Below are 22,435 nucleotides of genomic sequence, written 5' to 3' on the forward strand. Positions count from 1 at the left end.
TGTGAGGTGGAATACCAGCCTCATCAACCCTGGTATCAGGGTTGTTATTGAGCCGCCAAAGGCCCCTGACATGGCTCATGTAACGACTACTTACAACAGTTAGTAGTAACCGGGACCAACGGCTTAACGTGCCTTCCGAAGTACGGAACATCTTACTTTCGGACAATCTGGTGATCAGCCAGTAATGTCCTACGCAAACTAGGGACCACAGAGTATTTTTTGTAATATGTGGAATCGAACCCGGGACCTCCGGATCGTAATCCCAACGCTCAACCACTGGACCACGAATGTCGTCCTGTCACTGTGATATCACGAGTATGAAATAAAATCACCATATTCACCGTAAAAAATACGCTTTTTATTTCGTCATATTACAAAGTACAATAAGGCAGTTATGTTTCGTTCAATGTTTAAGTTACGAGTAATTAATAATAAATATATTCATATAAAAATCCTACAGGCACAATATAAGACACGATTGCACGATAAATGGACGGACAGACAATCACAAACATGACAATCCTTATAAACTAACATAAAATAGCTGCACAATAATCGAAGTAGTAACAAAGAGGGTATAATTGAAAATATTCCATATTTTAAAACAGCGAATTTAATCAAGTTTGTAAATAAAATTAAAGCAATTTATCTAAAAGAGCAATATTGCTATTTGACATTTCTTGAGCTAACTGTTATATGCGCAAATGTCAAATAGCAAGATTGCTTTTCAGATGAATTGCTTCTATTACAAATGGGATTGAAACATAGTTGGCGAGGAGTGGATGTATACACTATACACCTCTGCCTACCCCTTTGGGGATACAGGCGTGATGATATGTTATATTTATGATATGTTATTTATAAAATAAATTTAAATTACCCTAACTTTACCTTTTGTACCTTTCGAGTTTCGACCAAATGGTGATTGAAGTATGGTTTATTTCCACTTACACCCAAAATCAGTGCTTATTTATTATTTTACTAATTTACCTATTATATTTGCTCAGAGCTAGTTATTTACCTACTTTATTACTTAAATTGCGTTGCAAAATAACACTTAATTAAGTTCAAATAAAAGAGTTTATTACAAAAAATATCTAATTACAAAAATAAAGAAAGCCGTTTTCTGTACAATTTACCTTACAGGTAAAATAAAAATAATTAAAATACTCGAATGGTAAAAAAAATCTCGCAAAATTATAAGAAACTTGTAGTATTAGGCAGCGTTACCATTGACGCGGAGCTGGGCGGAGAGGAGCGGAGATGTGCGGATTTGACCAATCACAGCGTTAGAGAGAGCGAAAAACGAAGACGCGCTGTCACTCTCCCCTCGCGGTGATTGGTCGATTCCTGCACATCTCCGGTCATCTCTGCACAGCTCCGCGTCAATGGAAACGCAGCCTTATTGCCACGAATCAGAAATATTATGTTCCGAATTCTGTTAAGCCACAAGTGGATAAACAGAATTCTGAATGTGGAGTATATCATATGTTTAAGGTTAGACAATTCTATTACAGAAGGAATATATTTCTGACCACGACAAGCATTAATTCATTAAAAATATTATCTAATTCAGTCTAATATTTATTTAAAAAATGGTAATGGCAGCTTAATACAGACCTGGGGTTTAACACATCGAAGCAATTCATCTAAAAAGCAATATTGCTATTTGACATTTGCGCATATAAAAATAAGTGCGCAATGGGCTAAAGTGGCTGCAAATAGTTTCTTGATTATTTGTACTTCTGCCCACCCCTTCGGGGAATACGGGCGTGAGTTTATGTATGTATGTATGCGCAATGGGCCCGATTTTTTTTGGTATAAATTTTATGCCTGTCGATTACCCGTTCCCTTTCCTTTTTAGCGGATAAGAAAATGACAGGTACAAATTAAAATAACCTAAGATGGCGTGTACTGAAATCAGCGCCAATTACAATAAATAGCAAATAGCAATATTGCTTTTTGGATGAATTGCTCAATGTGGCCTAGTCCCCCTGTGCTTTAGAAAATACGGAATGATCTTAGTACGTCCAGTAGTGATTTATACGAAATATAGACTTACTTACTAGCGGTGGTGTTAATACTATATTAAAGCGAAGACTGTAAAATATTAATCGATTTAAAAAATATATTCACAACAATAAGACTCGAAACACTATACTTTCTTGACCAATTAATTAATTTGTCACTCACTAGGCGATATGTTCGGTGAAGAAAAGGATAGAATGGTACATTTTTTTCCCTATAAAATGCTAATACTCTTACTACCCGCAGTGAAGCAGCGTGAAGTATGCTCCTTAACCCCTCCGGTTAATTTAGGGGTTGAAAGGCAAATGGGTCTAAGTGACATTCTGGACGAAATTGACCTATATAATATATAGACTTTATAGACTGTTTATCTTGTGTTAAAATTCAAATATAAAAATACAAGCCAGTCTAAGATAATTAAAAATCAATCTGATTTTTCTTTTTACTTAACCACTAATTTAAGAGCCACGCTCTTGTCGGTGTAGCACTCTCCATGCTACTCTTTTAGGGAGAAACAGGGCAGTGGTTTCCCTCTTGCCTTCCTTTGCCTTTCTTCTTACTTAATTAGGAATGTTAACCAAGCATCAAGTAACAATGAGTACGACATTTGACCATGTTTATTCATGACGTCAAATCTCAGTGCTTCCATACAAATTCCGAAGAGTTCGTATAAAACGTACGAATTATATCGAGATCGTTTACAGTACAATGTTACAATTATAATACAAAAGTATAAGTGTTATTATATTTTAAAAAGGTTTTAGAAACTGAACACTAAGGCAGGAAGCGTATTATACAGGGACAGTACACAATATCGAATACTGAGGGGAATGATTCAGCTCACGATTCTGTGTTAATTAAAATAAGCCATAATACCAACCGGAATTTTCCGCCGGAGAACTCTGGAAAATTAAAAAGTTAGTTTTTTTAAATTCATGTTTTTTTTTGGTTTTTAAATAATTTTCAATTCTACAATGTTGCGATGGAAAATTCCATTTGATATTAATTCAGAATAATGAGCTGATTCGCCCCCCTCGATACCAGTATTTGATACGATGTCACTTACACCCTCTATAGGTACATTCAAGTAGCCATACTAGTAGATAGGGTGTCAGTGACATCGTAACTGATACTGAGGGGGATGATGCAGCATGATTCTGAGTTAATCCCTCAAAGTTTTCGTTACGATGTCACTAACACTCTGTATACTCCTTTATGGCGGTTGTGGGAGTTGTGTCATGTAAATGTGTTTTAGTATGATGGAAGACCGAAATTCAAACAGTGGTCTGTGGGACCCCATGAACAAGTTGAGTGCGGCTGCGTGCTCGTGGCACTGGAACGGGCTCAGGGGAGAGAGATACGGTGCCTTCCTTAAGAGACAACGCAGATCCGGTGGACGCTGCCGATATTGGCCGCGACTGCAGGGTTTGCGGTTGACTTGTCTGTAACAATGCGAGATGAAGGTTGTACAAACGTAAACGAAGGGAGCATAAAAACTGCCTGTTTCTCCCATCAGCGGGCTTAGCACCGTAAGCCCGCGACTCTTTCTCGCCTCGACTACGTCACCCGTCACTCTCTGATAGTACAGCACAGAAAGAGACAGCCGATCTCTGTCGCGGCGAGAAAGAGTCGCGTGCTTACGGTGCTAGGCCCGCTGGTGTCGCTACTGTTGAGTGTTATTAAATTTGGACTGTTCCCCATACTACTTGAGTAAACATATTGTTTTGGTTATATTTTTACATATAAAACTTTGCGCAGCATTTAACTGCAAAACCATAGTGTTGTATTTATACCCTAAAGATCGGAAAGAAAACTTAGAAAAACTTATTTTCAATCAAAATTGCCTTTTACCAACTGATGGCTTTTCTTTTTCGTAACTCATCCTTTAGACGGGATACACTCGACGTTGCTGCACATTTTATAGCAATTTATCACGAATTTTAGTTGGACGGTATGGAGAACTATCAAAATTTAGGAGTACTTAACTGTGTCGCCTATATTTGCGCATCTAGTTTTTATCCTCATTAAATGGTCTATAGTCTAAAGTTTAGTCTTCGCCACACAATCTGTAGGTTCTGCATTCGATTTTCGGTGGGAAAAATAGTGTTACCATCTCCCATCGAAAAAAAAAATGTATATGCGACTCTATCCGTAATTTGAGTGCAACAATACAGGCTGAATCACACAGGCTGAAAGTAAGATTATTCCTTTTTTGGAGGACATGGTTAGCCGTCGATCCCGCCTACTGTTTGGTAACATCACCAATCGTAGTGTCAGGGTTATTATTGGGCCGCCAAGAGCCCAATTGACTCATCAAAGGCCCCAATTAACCAGCTAAAGGCCGCAGTCGTCTCTATAGTATCTTACTTTAGTACGAACCCGCTGGGCGTATGCGGGCACGTTGATCCCAGGCTCCGATTGGCCCACTGAAGGCCCCAGCTGACACTTTAAAGGCCCTAGTTGACCCGTCAAAGGCCCCAGTTGACCCGTCAAAGGCCCCAGTTGACCCGTCAAAGGCCCCAGTTGACCCGCTAAACGCTTCTTAGTGTGTATTGTGAACGTACCGCTCTACTAAGCGTCTGCGGCGTCTGTGGGCGCTTGATGGGCACGTCCCGGTACTCGTAGATGTTGTCCCGCGACCGCGTCGTGTTGTCCACGCCCGGATCGCCCAGATCCGGTACCATGAATATGTCGTCGCTGTAGTAGCGATCTGTTTCCCTGTTGACGATTGGTTATAGATTAATTTTGACAGTTATTCAGAAGGAACAAAGTTGTTGTTTATATATTGCGCTATAAAATCGTGCGTAAGTGAGCTCTTAGAATAGTATGTTTTCGTTGTATGCCTCTTTCACATTAGACTGTACTAATTATGTCCTGGGGGGTTGAAAAGGCTGCCTGATGTGGCCTTTTAGGCTCCATGTTGTCACGCACCATACTATAACGCAAATTGTATACCTATTGATATATCATCATCAGCCCATAAACGTCCCCACTGCTGGGGCACGGGCCTTCCCCATGGATGGATTTGGAGATCGGGCTTTAAACTATCACGCGGGCCCAGTGCGGATTGATGGTTATTAACGACTGCTAATGCAGCCGGGACCAACGGCTTAAGGTGCCTTCCGAAGCACGAGATGAAAACTTTTCTTTTTGCGGTCACCCATCCTATGACCGGCCTTTGCGAAAGTTGCTTAACTTCAACAATCGCAGACCGAGCGCGTTTATCGCTGCGCCACCGAGCTCCTCATTTATATATCACCCCGTGTTTAAAAATTGCAGCAACCAAATTATAAACATAACTTTACACCCACAGAACAATAACATAAGCTCACGGCTTTATCCCAATTAGGGTAGACAGACGTACGTCCATCGGAAGATGAACTAAGAACACAACTCATCGAACTTTCTGTCAGTCAAACGTGATATATGATGAGCCTTTAAGGGGACTTACGTTGCTTTTTATTGTTCCGTATACTCGATGCTGTTCCCGCACTATAATTGTCAAATGAATGGTCTAACGTCAACTTCTCATTCTTATTGTTCCGTGCATAAAACTAATAGTTTCGCTAAAGAAACAATGTAAAAAACTAAAAATATATAAATAACTAAAAGCGTGTCTCGCGAGAGGTACTAAAAGAAATGAAATTAAAGCAAATAGGCATAAAAAAGTCGAAACACCTCGCAAATTTAGTTTTCGTATCCTTGCCTACAGTATTTTGAATAAAAAAATAAAATATAATTTTACAATGGGTTATATTTATAAGAGTTTTAATTTTTAATGTTAATATTCCAAATTTAAATTTTAATGCTCGTGTTATGTTGACCAAATTCGTCAAGAAAAAAAACCCAAATATTCGGAAGTGTTTCGATTTTTTTTGACGAATACATTAATGTGGTTAGTAAGTTAATTTCACCTACATGGGAGGTATCATTTTCCATTTCGGCGGTATAGCCCTGTTAGAGAAACATTACAATGTTTAGTATACATATTAAAATAGGAAGAAAAATATAAATAAATAGTAAATAATTTGCTATTAATCACATAACGTTCAAATACCGTCACCAAGTGTACAAATATGAGACATGGCCCTTAGGGTTTCTTATAAACTTGTAGTTAGTAATGTTACTGATTGTTGATGGCCGTAAATTCAGGTAAATAACATATCTACTAAACTGGACGGTAATCCATTATACAGGGTGTTAGTGACATCGTACCGAAAACTTTGAGGGATGATTCAGATCATGATTCCGAGTTGATAACGGAATTTTCCATCGCAAAAGTATAGAATTAAAAATACTTTAAAAAGCTAACAAGAAACAAGAAACATTTATTGAGAAGCTGTGTAGGTACATACATGCAGGTGTAAAACATTATGAAATTGTCTCAACAGCATGTCCATGTCGGACGTACAATAATATAAATAATGTCAGTACTAAGCATCAAGGAATTAAGTAAGTACCTAATAATTAGTCACATTATAAACATTTGTCAATTTTAAATATCATTGTTGTTGAAAAAATATTCATTCAAGTCATAAAATTCCATATCAACTAGCCAATTTTTTAGACGTTTTTTAAATGTCAAAAAAAAAACAAATTTTGCGACGGTAAATTCCACTTGATATTAACTCAGAATAATAAGCTGAATTATCCCCGTCAGTATTCGTTACGATGTCACTAACATACTGTATAGAGTTGATACTACCGTTCACCGCCTTATCATATCTTACTCATGTCATATTTAAAACCTAGTTTCTATAACTGTTGGTGACTTACACTAAGTTCAAATGAATATGAACGACATTTTGAATTTATCAATCGTCAAAACACGAAATTACGATGGAATTTATATGAAAAAGCAACTTGCGACGTCATAGAAAAACGTGACAAAATGTCGCAATAATTATTTTATATTTTACTTAAGTTAAATAGAAAAAAGAAAACGTTTTTTGTCACCTTTAGATCTGTCTTTATTTAGTAATCAGATTTTCATAATTTATCTTCGACTTAGGAAACTACCCAATTGATACAACTTATAACGGATTCTTTAAGGTTGTATTATGATAATAGCTTACCTCTTAGCGTTCCTCCAAAGCATGCAGAGTACCACCAACAGCACGATGAGCAGTAGACAAGCACTGGACACCGACCAGAACGCTATCTGCAGAGGTTGCTTCGGTTCCCACCAGTACTGGAAACGAAAGAATAGGGTATTTCATCGGACATAACATAACATAAACAGCCTACAAACATCCCACTGCTGGGCACAGGCCTCCCCTCAATCAACCGGTGGGGGTATGAAGCATACTCCACCACGCTGCTCCACTGCGGGTTGATGGAGGTGACATTTCATCGGGTCGAAGATAAATAATAAAACGCTAATTTAGAAAAGAATGTCATCACGAACCTACTCGACACACGCATTACGATGAACCGACGTGCGTGTGTGAAATCGATGAATGAAGCAAGATAAGTGTGTCAGGATCGAAGCAAATGGAATTCCGTTGTCTCACTTGGAGGAGCTCGGTGGCGCAGCGGTTAACGCGCTTGGTCTGCGATTGTTGAAGTTAAGCAACTTTCGCAAAGGCCGGTCATAGGATGGGTGACCACAAAAAAAAAAAAAAAGGTTTCATCTCGAGCTCCGCCGTGCTTCGGAAGGCACGTTAAGCAGTTGGTCCCGGCTGCATTGGCAGTCGTTCATAACCATCAATCCGCACTGGGCCCGCGTGATGGTTTAAGGCCCGATCTCCCTATCCATCCATAGGGAAGGCCCGTGCCCCAGCAGTGGGGACGTTAATGGGCTGATGATGATGATGATGATGTCTCACTTACCCTGGTGGGAAATAGGCGTGAGTTTATGTATGTATGTTTTGTCACGAACTTCTTACCGCGTGTCGGGTAACGCGTAAGTGTGACGAAAAAGACAATCGCGCATTCCCTAACTACTTACAGCCATTTAAGGCTGAAGTAAGACCCAGAGGGGGTGAGGTCGACGCCCGATACGAATTGGTGCGGGGCGCAGAGTAACCGTTCTATACGTAGTATTATTCTTTACTCTATTCTTCTAGTTTAGCTTATCCCTATTGTTAGATAGCACAGAATCGGACTAATATCGACTGACACATCACTATGCTAATGAACGCCGCAACACTGGCTTCTGTACTTTGTCAAATCTAACTTGTACATACCAACTAATTTTATTTTAAGTTATACCTGTTATTTCCTTATCCGCCGAAAAGGAAAGGGACAGGTATAAAATTTATGGAACACACATCAATTTTAGGCACAAATCTAAAACAACCCTCTAACATTTTTAGATTAGCCAATAACCCGATATAATTAAGTTGACAGCACACATAAATCGGTTTGGATACTAACGAGATAGCTATTTGATTCGCCAGGCTTATTCTTTGATTCACTCGTTCATTTTAAAATTAACATTTGTCAGTCATCTCTTTCCTTTTCGGTGGATAAGAAAGCGACAGGTATAACTTAAAATAAAATTGGGATGTGTCTGAAGGAATCGGGGCCATTGTCTACGTATATTGAAATATAATCACCTATTATACTGAACTAGGAGGAGCTCGGTGGCGCAGCGGTAAACGCGCTCGGTCTGCGATTGTTGAAGTTAAGCAACTTTGGCAAAGGCCGGTCATAGGATGGGTGGCCACAAAAATAAAGTTTTCATCTCGAGCTCCTCCGTGCTTCGGAAGGCACGTTAAGCCGTTGGTCCCGGCTGCATTAGCAGTCGTTAATAACCATCAATCCGCACTGGGCCCGCGTGATGGTTTAAGGCCTGATCTCCCTATCCATCTATAGGGAAGGCCCGTGCCCCAGCAGTGGGGACGTTAATGGGCTGATGATGATGATGATACTGAACTAGATGTTCCTATAATAGGGATAGTGCGAGTTGGTATGTTATCGATCATTTTTTTTTATTTAAACTTTGAAATATACATACCTCAGTGATAGGCGGATATGTAGGCACAAGTCTACCAATAACAGTCGGCAGGTATACGGTCCAGAACGCAAGTTCTGTCTGTCTGTAGTTGAGCTGTATTGTGGAGTTGTATGTGGTGTTCAGATTTAGGTAGCGGAGCTGGCCCGCCGTGGCTACTTCGAAGTGGACCCCTAGGATGCGGGAGCGCGTCGGATTGCTGCGAAAGAAGAGATAAATAAGTGATGTTAGTTGACTTTCAGTTTTCTTCTATCGTGTAGGTTGTGAGGTGGTGACTAACCAACCATGGAGGGTTATTATTAATCCTCCAAAGGCCCCTGACATGGCTCATGCAAGGACTACTGACTTACAACAGTAAGTAGTAACCGGGACCAACGGCTTAACGTGCCTTCACGGATCATCTTACCTTCGGACAGTCAGGGGATTCAAGTCTACAAAGTCTAATTACTAAGGACAATCTCACAAAGACTTACCCGTATCTCGCGAAATCCGAAAAAGCTTTCATGAAGAAATGGCTCATGTTTCGATCGTTGCCCGTCCACATTTGCCTCTCAATCCGGAGTTTGTTGGGGAAGAACTCTGGGTCCATAAACGGGGCTCCGGAGAGGAAAAAGTGCTCAGTGTCGTGGGCGTATTGGCGCCATTCCGGCCACCTGAACGCTTCCACTGTGGTATTCAACACGTACATATACACTGGGACGTTTTGTTCTAGAAGTAGTTTCACCATTTTGTCCGTCGGCGCTCTATACAGGAAGTCTGAAAGGAACTGGCAGGAAGCAAGAACTTGTTATATACAGGCTGTTAGTGACATCGTATCGAAAACTTTGATGGGTGATACAGACTATGATTCTGAGTTGATACAAAGCGGAATTTTCCGCAAAAAAATGGAAATAAAAATAACTTAAGAAAAAAAACAGGAATTTTCCGAAAGGAAATTTCTGTTGTAATCAACTCAGAATCATGGTCTTAATCATCCCACTGAGTATTCGTTACGGTATCACTAACACCCATATGTACTTGGTGTAAGTGACATCGGAACAATTACTGAGGTTGATGATTCGGTTCATTATTCAGAGTAAATATCACGTAGACTTTTTCATTGTAAAAGTATATAATTGAAAATAATTGTAAAAGCTACAAAATAAGTCTTGAATTTTGCGACGGAAAATTCCACTTGATATTAACTTAGAATCATGGACTGAATGGAATCCCCTCAGAATTCGGTATAATGTCACTAACACCCTGTATTTACGCGCTATGAAAAATGAAGCCACCACACTCTAGGCATACAATAAAGAATAATACTGTGGCGGACCCAACTAGTTGACCACTTAGTTCCGCCCACATGCAACAGATGGCGCCACATTCAATAATGCAGTCTTCAAGCAGTCGTGAAACGCGATATCGAAGTTTACACAGCAAGGCGCATATATACAACTTCCAACACAACACTGTTGGATCGTCGATCCCTAATCACACTACCAACTTGTGGCTAGCGGGGTACGTACTACGCTCAGTTCGGTACCCCGAATACTTCCTTTGGCGGCAGCACACCCTTGCCGCCAAAATACTACCGTAAGAATGCGATTTTTGTATGTCAGAGATGGCGAGGTAAATGTAGCTAGGCGCCCGATACGAATGAGCATAGAAACTAGAAATGTAGGCGGCAGCACTGTTGAGTGTCCCTAAATTTTGACAGTTCAAGTTTGACAGTTTTGACAGAACAGAATAGCTGGGCTATTCGTGATAAATTGCTACAAAATGTGGAGCAATGTATAGTATCCCGTTTGAAGGATGAGTTACAAAAAAGAAAAGCCTTTTTTGGAAAAATGCAGTTTTGATTGAAAATAAGTTATTCTAAGTTTTCTTCCTTCCGATATTTAGGGAATAAATATAACACTGAATCCCTCGAGGGATGTTATGAGAGGTGTTATGTTCTGTTTATGTTCTCTCTCTTATCGTATGGATTGTGAGGTGGAGTACCAACCTCATCAACCCTGGTGTCAGGTTTATTATTGAACCGTCATAGGCCCCTGACATGATTCATGTAACGACTACTTACACCAGTAAGTAGTAACCGGGACCAACGGCTTAACGTGCCTTCCGAAGCACGAATCATCTTACTTTCGGACAATCAGGTGATCAGCCTGTAATGTCCTACTGACTGATTTCTCCGACCGATTTCGGCCATGGCGACCACTTCGACTCCTAGTCGGCACGACGCTGATGCGTCCGAAGATGGCTTATGTAGCCTATCTTTACAGTGAACTCCCGCGCACAGTGAGGGCACGTGAGCACACCGTTTTGGTAATGTCCTAACCAAACTAGGGATAACAAAGTGATTTTTGTGACATGTCCCCACCGGAATTCGGATCGTGAGCCCAACGCTCGACCACTGGACCAAGGTGGCACGGTGGTGGTGTGTTACAAAAAAAATATATTAGCCCTATATTATTATTTATACACTATATTTTTTTTTTTTATTATTATTTTTTTATTATTTGTTATGTAACACTCACGTGCGTGTACTGGTCACGTATGGCGCTCACGTTGTGCGGCTCGGGGTGGTATGTGTACATATACCGGATAGCTTCGTAGACGCCCCGCGGGTTCAGAGTGTAATTGTATCTGAGCACGAACTCCGCTACCTTCTGGTTGAACCAGCGTTCCGTTATCTCGTAGTTTGGCGCTAGTGAATCGTTGTTATCTGTCGAAGAGATTAAACATAAACATAAACAGCCTATATTCGTCCCACTGCTGGGCACAGGCCTCCCCTCAATCAACCGGAGGGGGTATGGAGCATACACCACGCTACTCCAATGCGGGTTGGTGGAGGTGTTTTTACGGCTAACAGCCGGGACCGACAGCTTAACGTGCCATCCAAAGCACGGAATCATCTTACTTTTTCGGAAAATCAGGTGATTCAAGCCTGAAAAGTCTTTACCAAACAAAGGACAGTCTCACAAAGTGATTTCGACAATGTCCCCATCGGAAATCGAACCCGGACCTCGAGATCGTGAGCCTAACACTCTAACCACTAGATCACGGAGGCTGTTAAGAGAAAAGAAGAGATCATATAAAAGAAGAGAATAATCTCCGTTATCTATAACCGCCACGATCCGGAGGTCCCGGGTTCGAAACGCGGTGGGATATAACAAAAATCACTATGTGATCAAATTAAATGAACTTTTAACGGCAGCGTAGAATTGGGTAGTATCGTAGGTCAAAGATACATTATGAAATTCTGATTACTAAAGAATAAAGACAGATTTATAAGTCACGAAAAACATTTTCTATTTAACTTATTTATGAATTTTAATAAAAAATAACGCCTAGTCATAGGATTGAGCATACCTGGTCTTCTTGTACGGTCACGAGCATTAATATGTACACACTTTGGTATCATGTCACATTAACATTTTTGACAAATTGAACTGTAAGTCTCACTAAATGTCAAATATGTTAGTGCGACAGAGTCCTAAAGTGGGTACATTATATTGCTCATGATATTACACTGTACCATGGAAATAGAATGACTCACATAGAACATAAGCAGCTTCCTGAGTAGTGACCCCAGTCATATACCGCAGTGAAGGGTTGAACCGCCGTCTCTTGATCAGGTCTTCCACTGGCGTATCCAGGAAGCGCCAGTCCCGCTGCCGCCAGCCTTCATACCACTCGTCTCCCGGGAACGTGAAGTTGTTCTCTAACACCGGACCCCATGGGATGAAGCCCACTTGTGGCTGCAATGAGGACATTTTATTTCAGGCATAGAATCAAGAATAATAACTAATTACATGATACAATTGTGCGTGTACGGCGTGGGCGTGGTCGTGCGAGTGAGTTTGAAAGAGAGAGTGAATGAATGACTGGTAGAATGACTTCGGCGCGGCGACGCAGGAGGGGCGCGCGGGGTGCCCGACATCAGCTGATGCAGGTAAGTACAGGTAAGTATATCTACGTAGTTAATTCTTAACATACAGTGATTCAAGAGGAAGGTTTATACGTATAATAACATCCATTAAATAGTGGAGAAATACTGTTATTTTTGAGATTTTTAATGTGATGTCGTAAATAATTTCATTTTTTCACCCGAGCGAAGCCGGCTAAATAAATCGCTAGTAAATAAATAAATAAATAAATAAATAGTAGTAGTAAATGTTGATGTTGTTGTTGTTGTTGTGTTGTTGTTGTCGGTTGACTGAGGGGAGGCCTGTGCCCAGCAGTGGGACGTATATAGGCTGTTTATGTTATGTTGTGTGTTAGTAGTAAATGTAGTTTATTAGACTCTAGTATACCTCGAACTGCGCGTTGCCCAGCTCATAGAAGCTGCGGCCCTGCCGGAGACAGTTGACCAGTTTCCAGGAGGAGTCTATGGGGCAGCCCAGCAGACGACCGAACACTAGTGACGTATTCTGCACTCGGAACTTGTCTTCTATCAACGCCCAGTCCGCTAGGGCTGACCCACTCTGTAAATAAATGAAAACCAAAAATTGATTATCTTACTCTTAATAAGGAGGAGCTCGGTGGCGAAGCGGTAAACGCGCTCGGTTTGCGATTGTTGAAGTAAAGCAACTTTCGCAGAGGCCGGTCATAGGATGGGTGACCACAAAAAAAAAAGTTTTCATCTCGAGCTCCTCCGTGCTTCGGAAGGCACGTTAAGCCGTTGGTCCCGGCTGCATTAGCAGTCGTTAATAACCACCAATCCTCACTGGGCCCGCGTGGTGGTTTAAGGCCCGATCTGCCTATCCATCCATAGGGAAGGCCCGTGCCCCAGCAGTGGGGACGTTAATGGGCTGGTGATGATGATGATGATGACTCTTAATAAATATAAATGTGAAAGTTTGTGAGTATGGATGTTTGTTACTCTTTCACGCAAAAACTACTAAATGGATTTTAATGAAACTTTACAATAATGTAGCTTATTAAAATCTATACATCAGAATAACACACAGACTTAAATAATTAAATAAAAAACAAATTCTTACCGCGGAAACTGAAATCTACGCGGACGAAGTCGCGGGCGGCCGCTAATCTTCAATAAGATCATCAGATACAATTATCGATCGCTTAAATATATTTTGTCGATATCGATAAGTTTGTTTTTTTCCCTAACATGCGTGTCACGTGATTTTGTTCGTATTTTGACGGAACGACATGTTAGTATTTGGATTCACATATTAGCACCAATCGACAAAATGCTGAATGCGCATGTTAGCCATACTGGATTGTATTTTTGAAATCTATTCTATAATTCTATACCACCACTTCAGAACGTGTTCAGAAGAAACGGTGCAAGAAATTCAATTACAATTTACCTTAATGTTTACTGTCTATTTATTTGTACTCTCTTGTGTACGGTCACGAGCATTAATGATGCATGGCACTTTGGTACCATGTCACATTAACTTTTTTTACAAATTGAACTGTAATTCTCACTAAATGTGAAATATGTTAGTGCGACAGAGTCCTAAAGTAGGTACATTATATTGCCCATGACTGTAAGTTGTTTTTATTACGTGTTTTGATTGTAAATTATGTGTTATTACGTGTTTTGTTTTATATTTCTTACTGTAGTGTCCCTATATATAATAAACGTTTCTTTAATTCTATCTTATTTGTCTGTGTGAAACATAGAAAGATCCATCTGTCTCTCACCTGAGCAATGACTCTGGTAACAATGTCGCTGGTCATAGGCGCCAGCGCTAGCAGGCCGGCGGACGCGGCGCCTGCGCCGGGCCCAAACAGTGTTATACTGTTACGATCCCCGTTGAACGGTCCTATGTTGTCGTATATCCAGCGCAGTGCCATCGCTTGGTCCAAGATGCCGTAGTTACCTGGTGAGTTTTCATCACCGGTCGACAGGAAACCTGAGAAAGAGAGGGGGGTGGAGATGAGTTAGATTGCATTGTTATATGGAGTTATTTAAATATGATACTTCAACATTAAAACACATAATAACGGGTTCTTACCGCGTTTAAATGGGGATATGAGACTCCCGATATTTCGACACTGTTGCAAGTGCCATGATCACGGGATGACTGATGAGATTGGAGTGGAGTAGGTAGATCCATAATTTTCTACGGGCAGACATATCTGTCTACCCTCTTTCTTTGCCGCTTGTTTATGTTTTTGATATCGGAATGTTCGGAACCATCTGAACTCGCACCAAACTCACTACGACAAACCGCACTCACTGTGTCCTCACGTTTTTTCACCACATTAGGCCGTTTCAAGCTTTTTACAACACCTACTACTGGATTCCAGTGGTAAGAACCCGTTATTATGTGTTTTAATTATGATAATAACCGCGTAAACTTAAAACAATGTATGATACTTCAACATTGGCAAGGAGAACAGGAGGGTCAAAAGGGCACATGAAAGCAATTCACCTAAAAAGTAATATTGCTATTTGACATTTGGTTGCACTGCGCACTTACTTTTATATGCGCAAATGTCAAATTGCTTTTTTAGATGAATTGCTTCAATTTGGCCTTTTTAACCCCCCAGGGTTTTATCTACCTTTTACGTTGACGTTACGTTACGAAAACGGCACCGGCTTTTTCGTAATTTAGGTTAGGCAGGCTTGGAAGGCCAACGGTAAGCAAAACGAGTGATGGGAACGTTCGAGAATGTTCTCGAATATTCTAGAACTTTCTGAACTTCACTTAAAGTGCCGAGGCGACAATTGATAGACCAAACCTGCTAATATGTGAATATGAGGGAGGTACAAATTGGAAGCCCCCCACTGAAAATTTCCAGATCTTTCCAGAATGTTCTAGAAATTTACCTAAAGCGCCGAAGCGGTAGCTCATAAACACCACGACGACGCTGTACAAGCCTGCTAGCATGTGAGGCGAGAACAGATTGGAAGCCCCAGAGAGGAACCATCCAGATGTTTCCAGAATGTTCTAGAAACTCACCTAGAGCGTCGAGGCGGTAGCTTATAAACACCACTACGACGTTGTAGAAGCCTGCTAGCATGTGAGGCGGGAACAGATTGGAAGCCCAGGGAGGAACCATCCAGATATTTCCAGAATGTTCGAGAAACTCACCTAGAGCACCGAGGCGGTAGTAGATAGACACCACAACGACGTTGTAGAAGCCTGCTAACATGTGATCGGGGAACAGATTGGAAGCCCCAGAATGGAACCATCCAGATCTTTCCAGAATGTTCCAGAAACTCACCTAGAGCACCGAGGCGGTAGTTGATAGACACCACGACGACGTTGTAGAAGCCAGCTAGCATGTGAGCCGGGAACAGATTGGAGGCACCTGATTGGAACTGTCCCCCATGGATGTATACCATCACTGGGTACTTCTGAGCCGTCGCTCCAGCCTCCGTCTGTTAAAATATTAACAAGATAATAATTAAATGATAACGGACGATAAATAGTATTCACAAAAAAAGTAAAGTAAGTGTTTTGTAGTAATATTACTATTACATATTACTATTAAATATACTATTTATCGTTCGTTACTTTTTACTAAACGTCAAATCACGAAATTTTAAAAAGCAGCCTGTGACGTCATATAACGTGACAAAATGTCACACTTATAACAATTTTCTTTATTAAAATCCATAAAGTAGGTAAGGTCAAAAACGATGCGTTAATTGTGGTTCGATTCTTCTTCTATTATATACACATATAACAACAACAGCCTATATACGGGCCACTACTGGGTACAGGCCTCCCTTTAATCAACAGGAAGGGGTAAGGAGCATACTCCACCACGCTGCTCCACTGCGGGTTGGTAGAGATGTTTTACGGCTACGGAAGTTAAATAGAAGAAAGAAAACATTTTTTGTCATCTTTATATCTGTCTTTATTTAGTAATCAGAATTTCATAAATTATCTTTGATGTAGGAAACTACTGAATTATGATTAGAATTGCAGCGGGACAGCGTATATCGCCAAAGGTATATCTCGTCCCTTTCGCACTACGTCATTTTAAGCAAGTTACGTTTGTTGAACCCTAATCTAGTAACCTGTATCATCATCTAATATATTCTGTCCTAAGATGTCAGTACCAAGAATGAATGCAAGTGTTCTAACAACATTTTGCTTAGCTCCTCTACTGAGTAGCAACATCCAAAATTTTCCAGAATGTACATTAATCGAACACACACACATGGAACAGATTAAAGAAAAGGTTAACGTCGTGACTTATAGGAAAGTCAAGGAATTGGCCTTTGATAGACTGGAATGAAAAATGCTACACCGACAAGAGCGTGGCTCTTAAATTGATGATGATGATGATGACATAAATCGAGTCAAAATTTCAATCGGTAAGAACTAGAACATGATGAGGATGGACATAGTAATCAAACGATAAGAAAAAAAGTAAGATGATCCGTGCTTAGGCACGTTAAGCCGTTGGTCCCGGTTATTACTTACTGATGTAAGTACGTAGTCGTTACATGACTCATGTCAGGGGCCTATGGCGGCTCAATAACCCTGTCACCAGGGTTGATGGGGTTGGTAATCCCCCTCACAACCCACACGATAGAAGAAGAGATAATCAAACAATACAAATAGATCATGCAGACTATGTCAACAAAGGAGGTGAGGAGCTCGGTGGCGCAGCGGTTAACGCGCTCGGTCTGCGATTGTTGAAGTTAAGCAACTTTCGCAAAGGCCGGTCACAGGATGGGTGACCACAAAAAAAAAGTTTTCATCTCGAGCTCCTCCGTGCTTCGGAAGGCACCTTAAGCCGTTGGTCCCGGCTGCATCAGCAGTCGTTAATAACCATCAATCCGCACTGGGCCCGCGTGATGGTTTAAGGCCCGATCTCCCTATCCATCCATAGGGAAGGCCCGTGCCCCAGCAGTGGGGACGGTAATGGGCTAATGATGATGATGTCAACAAAGCAGGATTTCCAATGACATAGCAATATTAATTATGTTGCATAAACCGGTAGTTTCACGGTCCATCTCAAGGGCATTATATGGTGCATCCGCCAGCACGTATTGTAGCCATATTCAATGTGGGTTAGCCTGTTCCCTCGAGTGTGAAATGTAGTTCATTTGACGATTGGAATTATGATAAATGTATACTAGAATAGAATCTTCTTTCGTGTGGATTGTGAGGAGAATTATCAACCTCATCAACCCTGGTGCCATGGCTCATGTAACGACTACTTACTTACGTCAGTAAGTAGTAACCGGGACCAACGGCTAAACCTGCCTTCCGAAGCACGGACCATCTTACTTTTTGGACAATCAGGTGATCAGCCTGTAATGTCCTAACCAAACTAGGGCATTCAAACATTTTTAGTTAGTACGAATAAATTTCTATACGTCGACAAATTATCAGTTCCGCCATTGCCTAACGTATGTAACACGTTGTTCTATTTATTCTTTAGGTTACACTTTGAATCCTCAAGCCAGTGCCTAGCTTTAGATTAGTAAAAGCCAATTAACAAAGTAAAGAGGAAATTGCCGCAAGCACAGAGCAATGACTCGTCACGTAATAAGTGAGACGGTGGGTTCAATTGGATCAAAGAACCGCGCGAGACAGCTGTCCGGGTTTGCTAAGGTCAATTTAGCAATATGTTACTTTAACTTTGTATCTTTGTCACGAATGTGAAATTGAGGAATAGATTTCTTTTTCTTTTGCCCGTTTGTGGGTCAGGCTACTTTCACTCTTAGATTTTTTTTGACGTGACATATGGTTGATTTGCCGCTACTGCTACTGTGCGAGACAAATGGGGAGCGCTGAGGAAAATTTGAGACAACAGGCCTGGCTAGGCGCGAACCTCGGATCAGAGCGTCGTCTGAGAGGATAATATTGGAAACATTTAATCGACCCTAATAGGTCGATAGCGATAAGCGCTGAAGGAGGGAAATCGTCGCCGGCGTGGTCGGTATTAGGGAAGATATAGGTATGTAGTGTTTTAGCTTCCCTGGACAAAGAAAATCCCAAAACACTTACTTACTCCAACTCCTCCTTAATACCAAAGAATAAGGAATAATACTACGTATAGAACGGTAACTCTCCGCTCCCCACCAACGGTAGACCTAGGTTTACCTCACCCCACAGTCTTACTTTAGTCTTCAATCATATGGACGTCAGATGTCACACCATACGATAACGTCAATGTGTAGTGTCTGTGTAAAACGAGGTGTTTTGTATGAAGTGTCCGGGGTGTGTTACTACTCTCTCTCTTTCTCTCTTATCGTGTCGATGGCAAACTATAGCGCCATACTTGATGCCAAGATTTGGGCCGACATCGTGTCGGCCCAAATCTTGGCATCAAGTATGGCGCTATCTACAGCGCTCATCAGATCCTCCTGCGTGCAGGTGTTCGGGCACGCCTACTAATACAACCTACAATTTGAGTAACATTATTCCTAATTCATGGCATTTATTACTCACATTAGGAGAGAATACATTTAGATACAGGCAGTCTTCGTCCATGTCTCGGATGCCTTTGGTGGCTCCGGTGAACTTTACAGGCTGTGGGCAGGCCGGGCCCCAGTCTACGGCCTGCATCAGCTGCCAGCCGGGGTGCTGACGCGGGGGCTGTTGAGGGTAAAGTAAGGAAGTTTAGAAATGTTTCGTTTTGTTCTTTAAACAATAGTCTCGGAGATATGTGATCTAACTTGCATTGGGCTGGTTTCCCTTTGGGTTGGAAGATTTTTATTTCTATACAAGAAGTAGTGCAATCTCGGTCCTCTGCAGTGAGAGAATGACAAGAAAGAAAGAGAAGAAGGTACCTGGAAGCTCTCCTTTGATATTTTTGTAGCTTCTGATACAAAAAATTGTAATATTTGCTTTAGTACATTAACAAACCAAAATATAAAAAAAGTAAAAAAAAATATTTTGTACCGGTTATAGTCAGTTCAGTGAATAGAAATCAGAATTCCAGTCAACAAAAGAAGATCAACCCAAATATAAGCTTCTGAACTAAATATTTTTTTAGAGGAAGTTGTTTTTATGACAAAAAATCTTGCTCAAAAGATCAAATATCTCACCTTGAATCTTCCTTCTAAAACTGGTGGTCTTGCATATGGAATACCCAAGAAGACAGACACCTCTCCTTGAATCCTCTCAACAGGTGTCAACCAAGGTCTATACCCTGAGTCTGGATCCGGATTATCATATAAATACACCTAAAAAATTGTTTTATTATTTTTTAAGAAAAAAGAATTCCTGGTATACAAGGAATTCCGAAATTCATGAATACCTGGAAATGCCTACTATTATAGAGGAAGTTGTAACCTACAGTATAAAATACAAGGAAAGATTTGAAAGCCACACCAACAAGCTAGCTAGAGATCTGCTGCAGCTACATCATATAAGACATCTGAAAGATGGAATATACTTTCTCTGGATAACAGACTAAAAAAATATATATATATATCAAATTCCGGTAAAATATAGCCTTGAGGATAGCAGTACTGGACTGCACCTCTAAATAAATAAATACAACCACAAACCATCTGATAAAGACTTTCAAGTCGATAGCATTGCAGTGCAGTGAAAAAAAAAATACACTAGCAGCATTTAGGCTGATGCGTGTATGTTACTGCACTTGTGTTTTTGATTTTTTATTATATCCATCAAGTCTATTGAAAGTATACTTAAATGAGGTTACTGACGGCACACCGATCACTGACTCTGGAAGGTTATTCCATGTCTACACAGCAGTTGGGGGAAATGTTTTAATAATGATACATAGATATCTAATGTCAAAGGAATGTTCAGTATCAAAGAAATAATTTATTTTTTTCTAATTTTATTTTTAAATTAAATAATTACTTATTAGTAGGCATAAAAAACATTTAAAAATATATAATATGTAAATGAGATCAAAATATTATTTTATAGAAATGGACCTGTTAAAATATACTCATATATTTTTTGGAGTTTAGATTAAAATATTCTTATTTTTGGAATTTTATGGGTTTTTAAATTAATCTACCATACCCCAGTTTTTTTTAGTGCATAAAACATACCTTAAAGCCCTGCACTTGTCCAAAGTTGGTGTTGACAAAGACATCTCTCTTCAGTTGCCTGGAGTCCCGTCTCTCTTTGCCCTGCAAATCCTCCCTCCATCCACCGAGTACTCCAGGGAATAAGGCGTCCGGGTTGTTCGGGTCACGATTCTAGAGTTTTATTGTTATTAATTTTAATTCCTCATAAATATCCAATTTATAATGCATTTGTAGGTACATGTATTTTACATATTTAGACAAACTAGAGGAGGTTGGGGTGAATAAAACCACTGTGCTTCCAGAGATTATATAAAATAATTCTTTTCATAAAAAAAGGATACTTTTACAAAATTTTTAGATTTCATATGAAATGAAATTCATCCATAGAGGTAGGCTTTTTATACATATAATGACAGTATAATTTTTTCAGTATAAAGTATAAAATCAAATAAAATAAGTACTTACAACATTATACTTGTACTGATCATCCATAGGACTGGGGTTGAGGGGGTTGTATGGTATTGGATTGTATGGAAATCCTCCTGGCTGGTTTATATTGGGATTGTATGGGTTGTATCTCGTAGGGTCCGCTCCATATCTTCTATTATTGTACACGTACGTTCTATAATCGCTATCTCCCGGCGCAGGCACTCTCATCTCCCTTGACCCATCATACTGTTTATTATAATATTCATTCATATACTGCCCATTGTAAAGGTCTTTATTTGACTGAGACCTCACACTGACACAAAGAAAAACTGCTAAGAATGCGTTTTTAATCATTTTTCACATAACACTGCACGTTACGGTCCGATTGTTAAGCAGATTCTAATGTGATTCACTCGACACACCATACTTTTTTAACACTTATTTTCGGTGTTTTTTAGTAAAATCTCGCACTCTGATGAATTACAATACCTTTATTATCTACTAGAGATGTACAAATACACTGTCTTGATATAAAAATGTTTATTATTCACAGGAAATACGATAAAAAATGTATTGGAATAATAAATGACACACCACTCAGGTAGCTGCGATTTATAGATATAGCTTATCTATCAAGCCCTAATTTTTATCTAGTACAATGTCGCGTGGACGGCCCGGGCGTTATCTAGATGTAATCAATGAATTATCAGCTCTTCTTTGTATGGCTACGCCCTTCCTTTGCGACTGGGTTTTGTTTATCAATTTTCCCAACGAGCCTCTTCTGTCAAACGACGTGACGCAAGCGACGACGTTGCGTTCAGAAAGCTCACTATTACTGGTGTGCCCAACCGTAGTTTTTGAGAATATGTGCAATATTAATTCATTAAAAGTAATTATTTACTATTATTTATTAAAACACAACAACGATTAATGCATAAAAGATTTTAACCGTTGCATCGAAAACGAAATGAAGACAAGATTTTGAACGCACCGACAAAAAGCGTTTAGTTGATGCAACATAAGGCTTTTTAGCGGGAAACGGGAACGGGACAGTTGCTTTCTTCATTGAATAATCTAAA

General features: G+C 40.2%; 1 protein-coding gene across 2 annotated transcripts; it reads right to left on the reverse strand.

The window, feature by feature from the left end:
* Positions 1–336: 336 nt before the first annotated feature.
* Positions 337–22,125, reverse strand: LOC126378088 (acetylcholinesterase). Of its 2 annotated transcripts, XM_050026251.1 has the most exons (15): positions 21,393–22,125; positions 20,949–21,098; positions 19,965–20,102; positions 19,366–19,512; positions 16,175–16,331; positions 14,645–14,856; positions 13,285–13,455; positions 12,528–12,729; positions 11,506–11,693; positions 9,460–9,752; positions 8,990–9,185; positions 7,104–7,219; positions 5,947–5,982; positions 4,593–4,746; positions 337–3,470 (listed from the first exon to the last, which is right to left on the reverse strand). In XM_050026251.1, exons 1-15 carry the CDS (start codon positions 21,708–21,710, stop codon positions 3,303–3,305), a joined length of 2,646 nt encoding a protein of 881 aa, XP_049882208.1. In that variant the 5' UTR covers positions 21,711–22,125; the 3' UTR covers positions 337–3,302. The 2 variants fall into 2 exon arrangements, with proteins under 2 accessions (XP_049882208.1, XP_049882214.1); XM_050026257.1 differs by lacking the exon at positions 5,947–5,982.
* Between the last annotated feature and the right edge of the window lie 310 nt (positions 22,126–22,435).

The sequence above is a fragment of the Pectinophora gossypiella genome, chromosome 2 (assembly GCF_024362695.1).
Source record: "Pectinophora gossypiella chromosome 2, ilPecGoss1.1, whole genome shotgun sequence".
NCBI lineage: Eukaryota > Metazoa > Arthropoda > Insecta > Lepidoptera > Gelechiidae > Pectinophora > Pectinophora gossypiella.

Coding starts and splice junctions, on each gene's coding strand:
- LOC126378088 (XM_050026251.1), bottom strand. CDS start 21,710: ATGATTAAAAACGCATTCTTAGCAGTTTTTCTTTGTGTCAGTGTGAGG. Junction 20,103..20,948: donor GACAAGTGCAGGGCTTTAAG/GTATGTTTTATG, acceptor ACAATTTTTTAG/GTGTATTTATATGATAATCC. Junction 13,456..14,644: donor TTACCAGAGTCATTGCTCAG/GTGAGAGACAGA, acceptor ATTTATTTACAG/AGTGGGTCAGCCCTAGCGGA.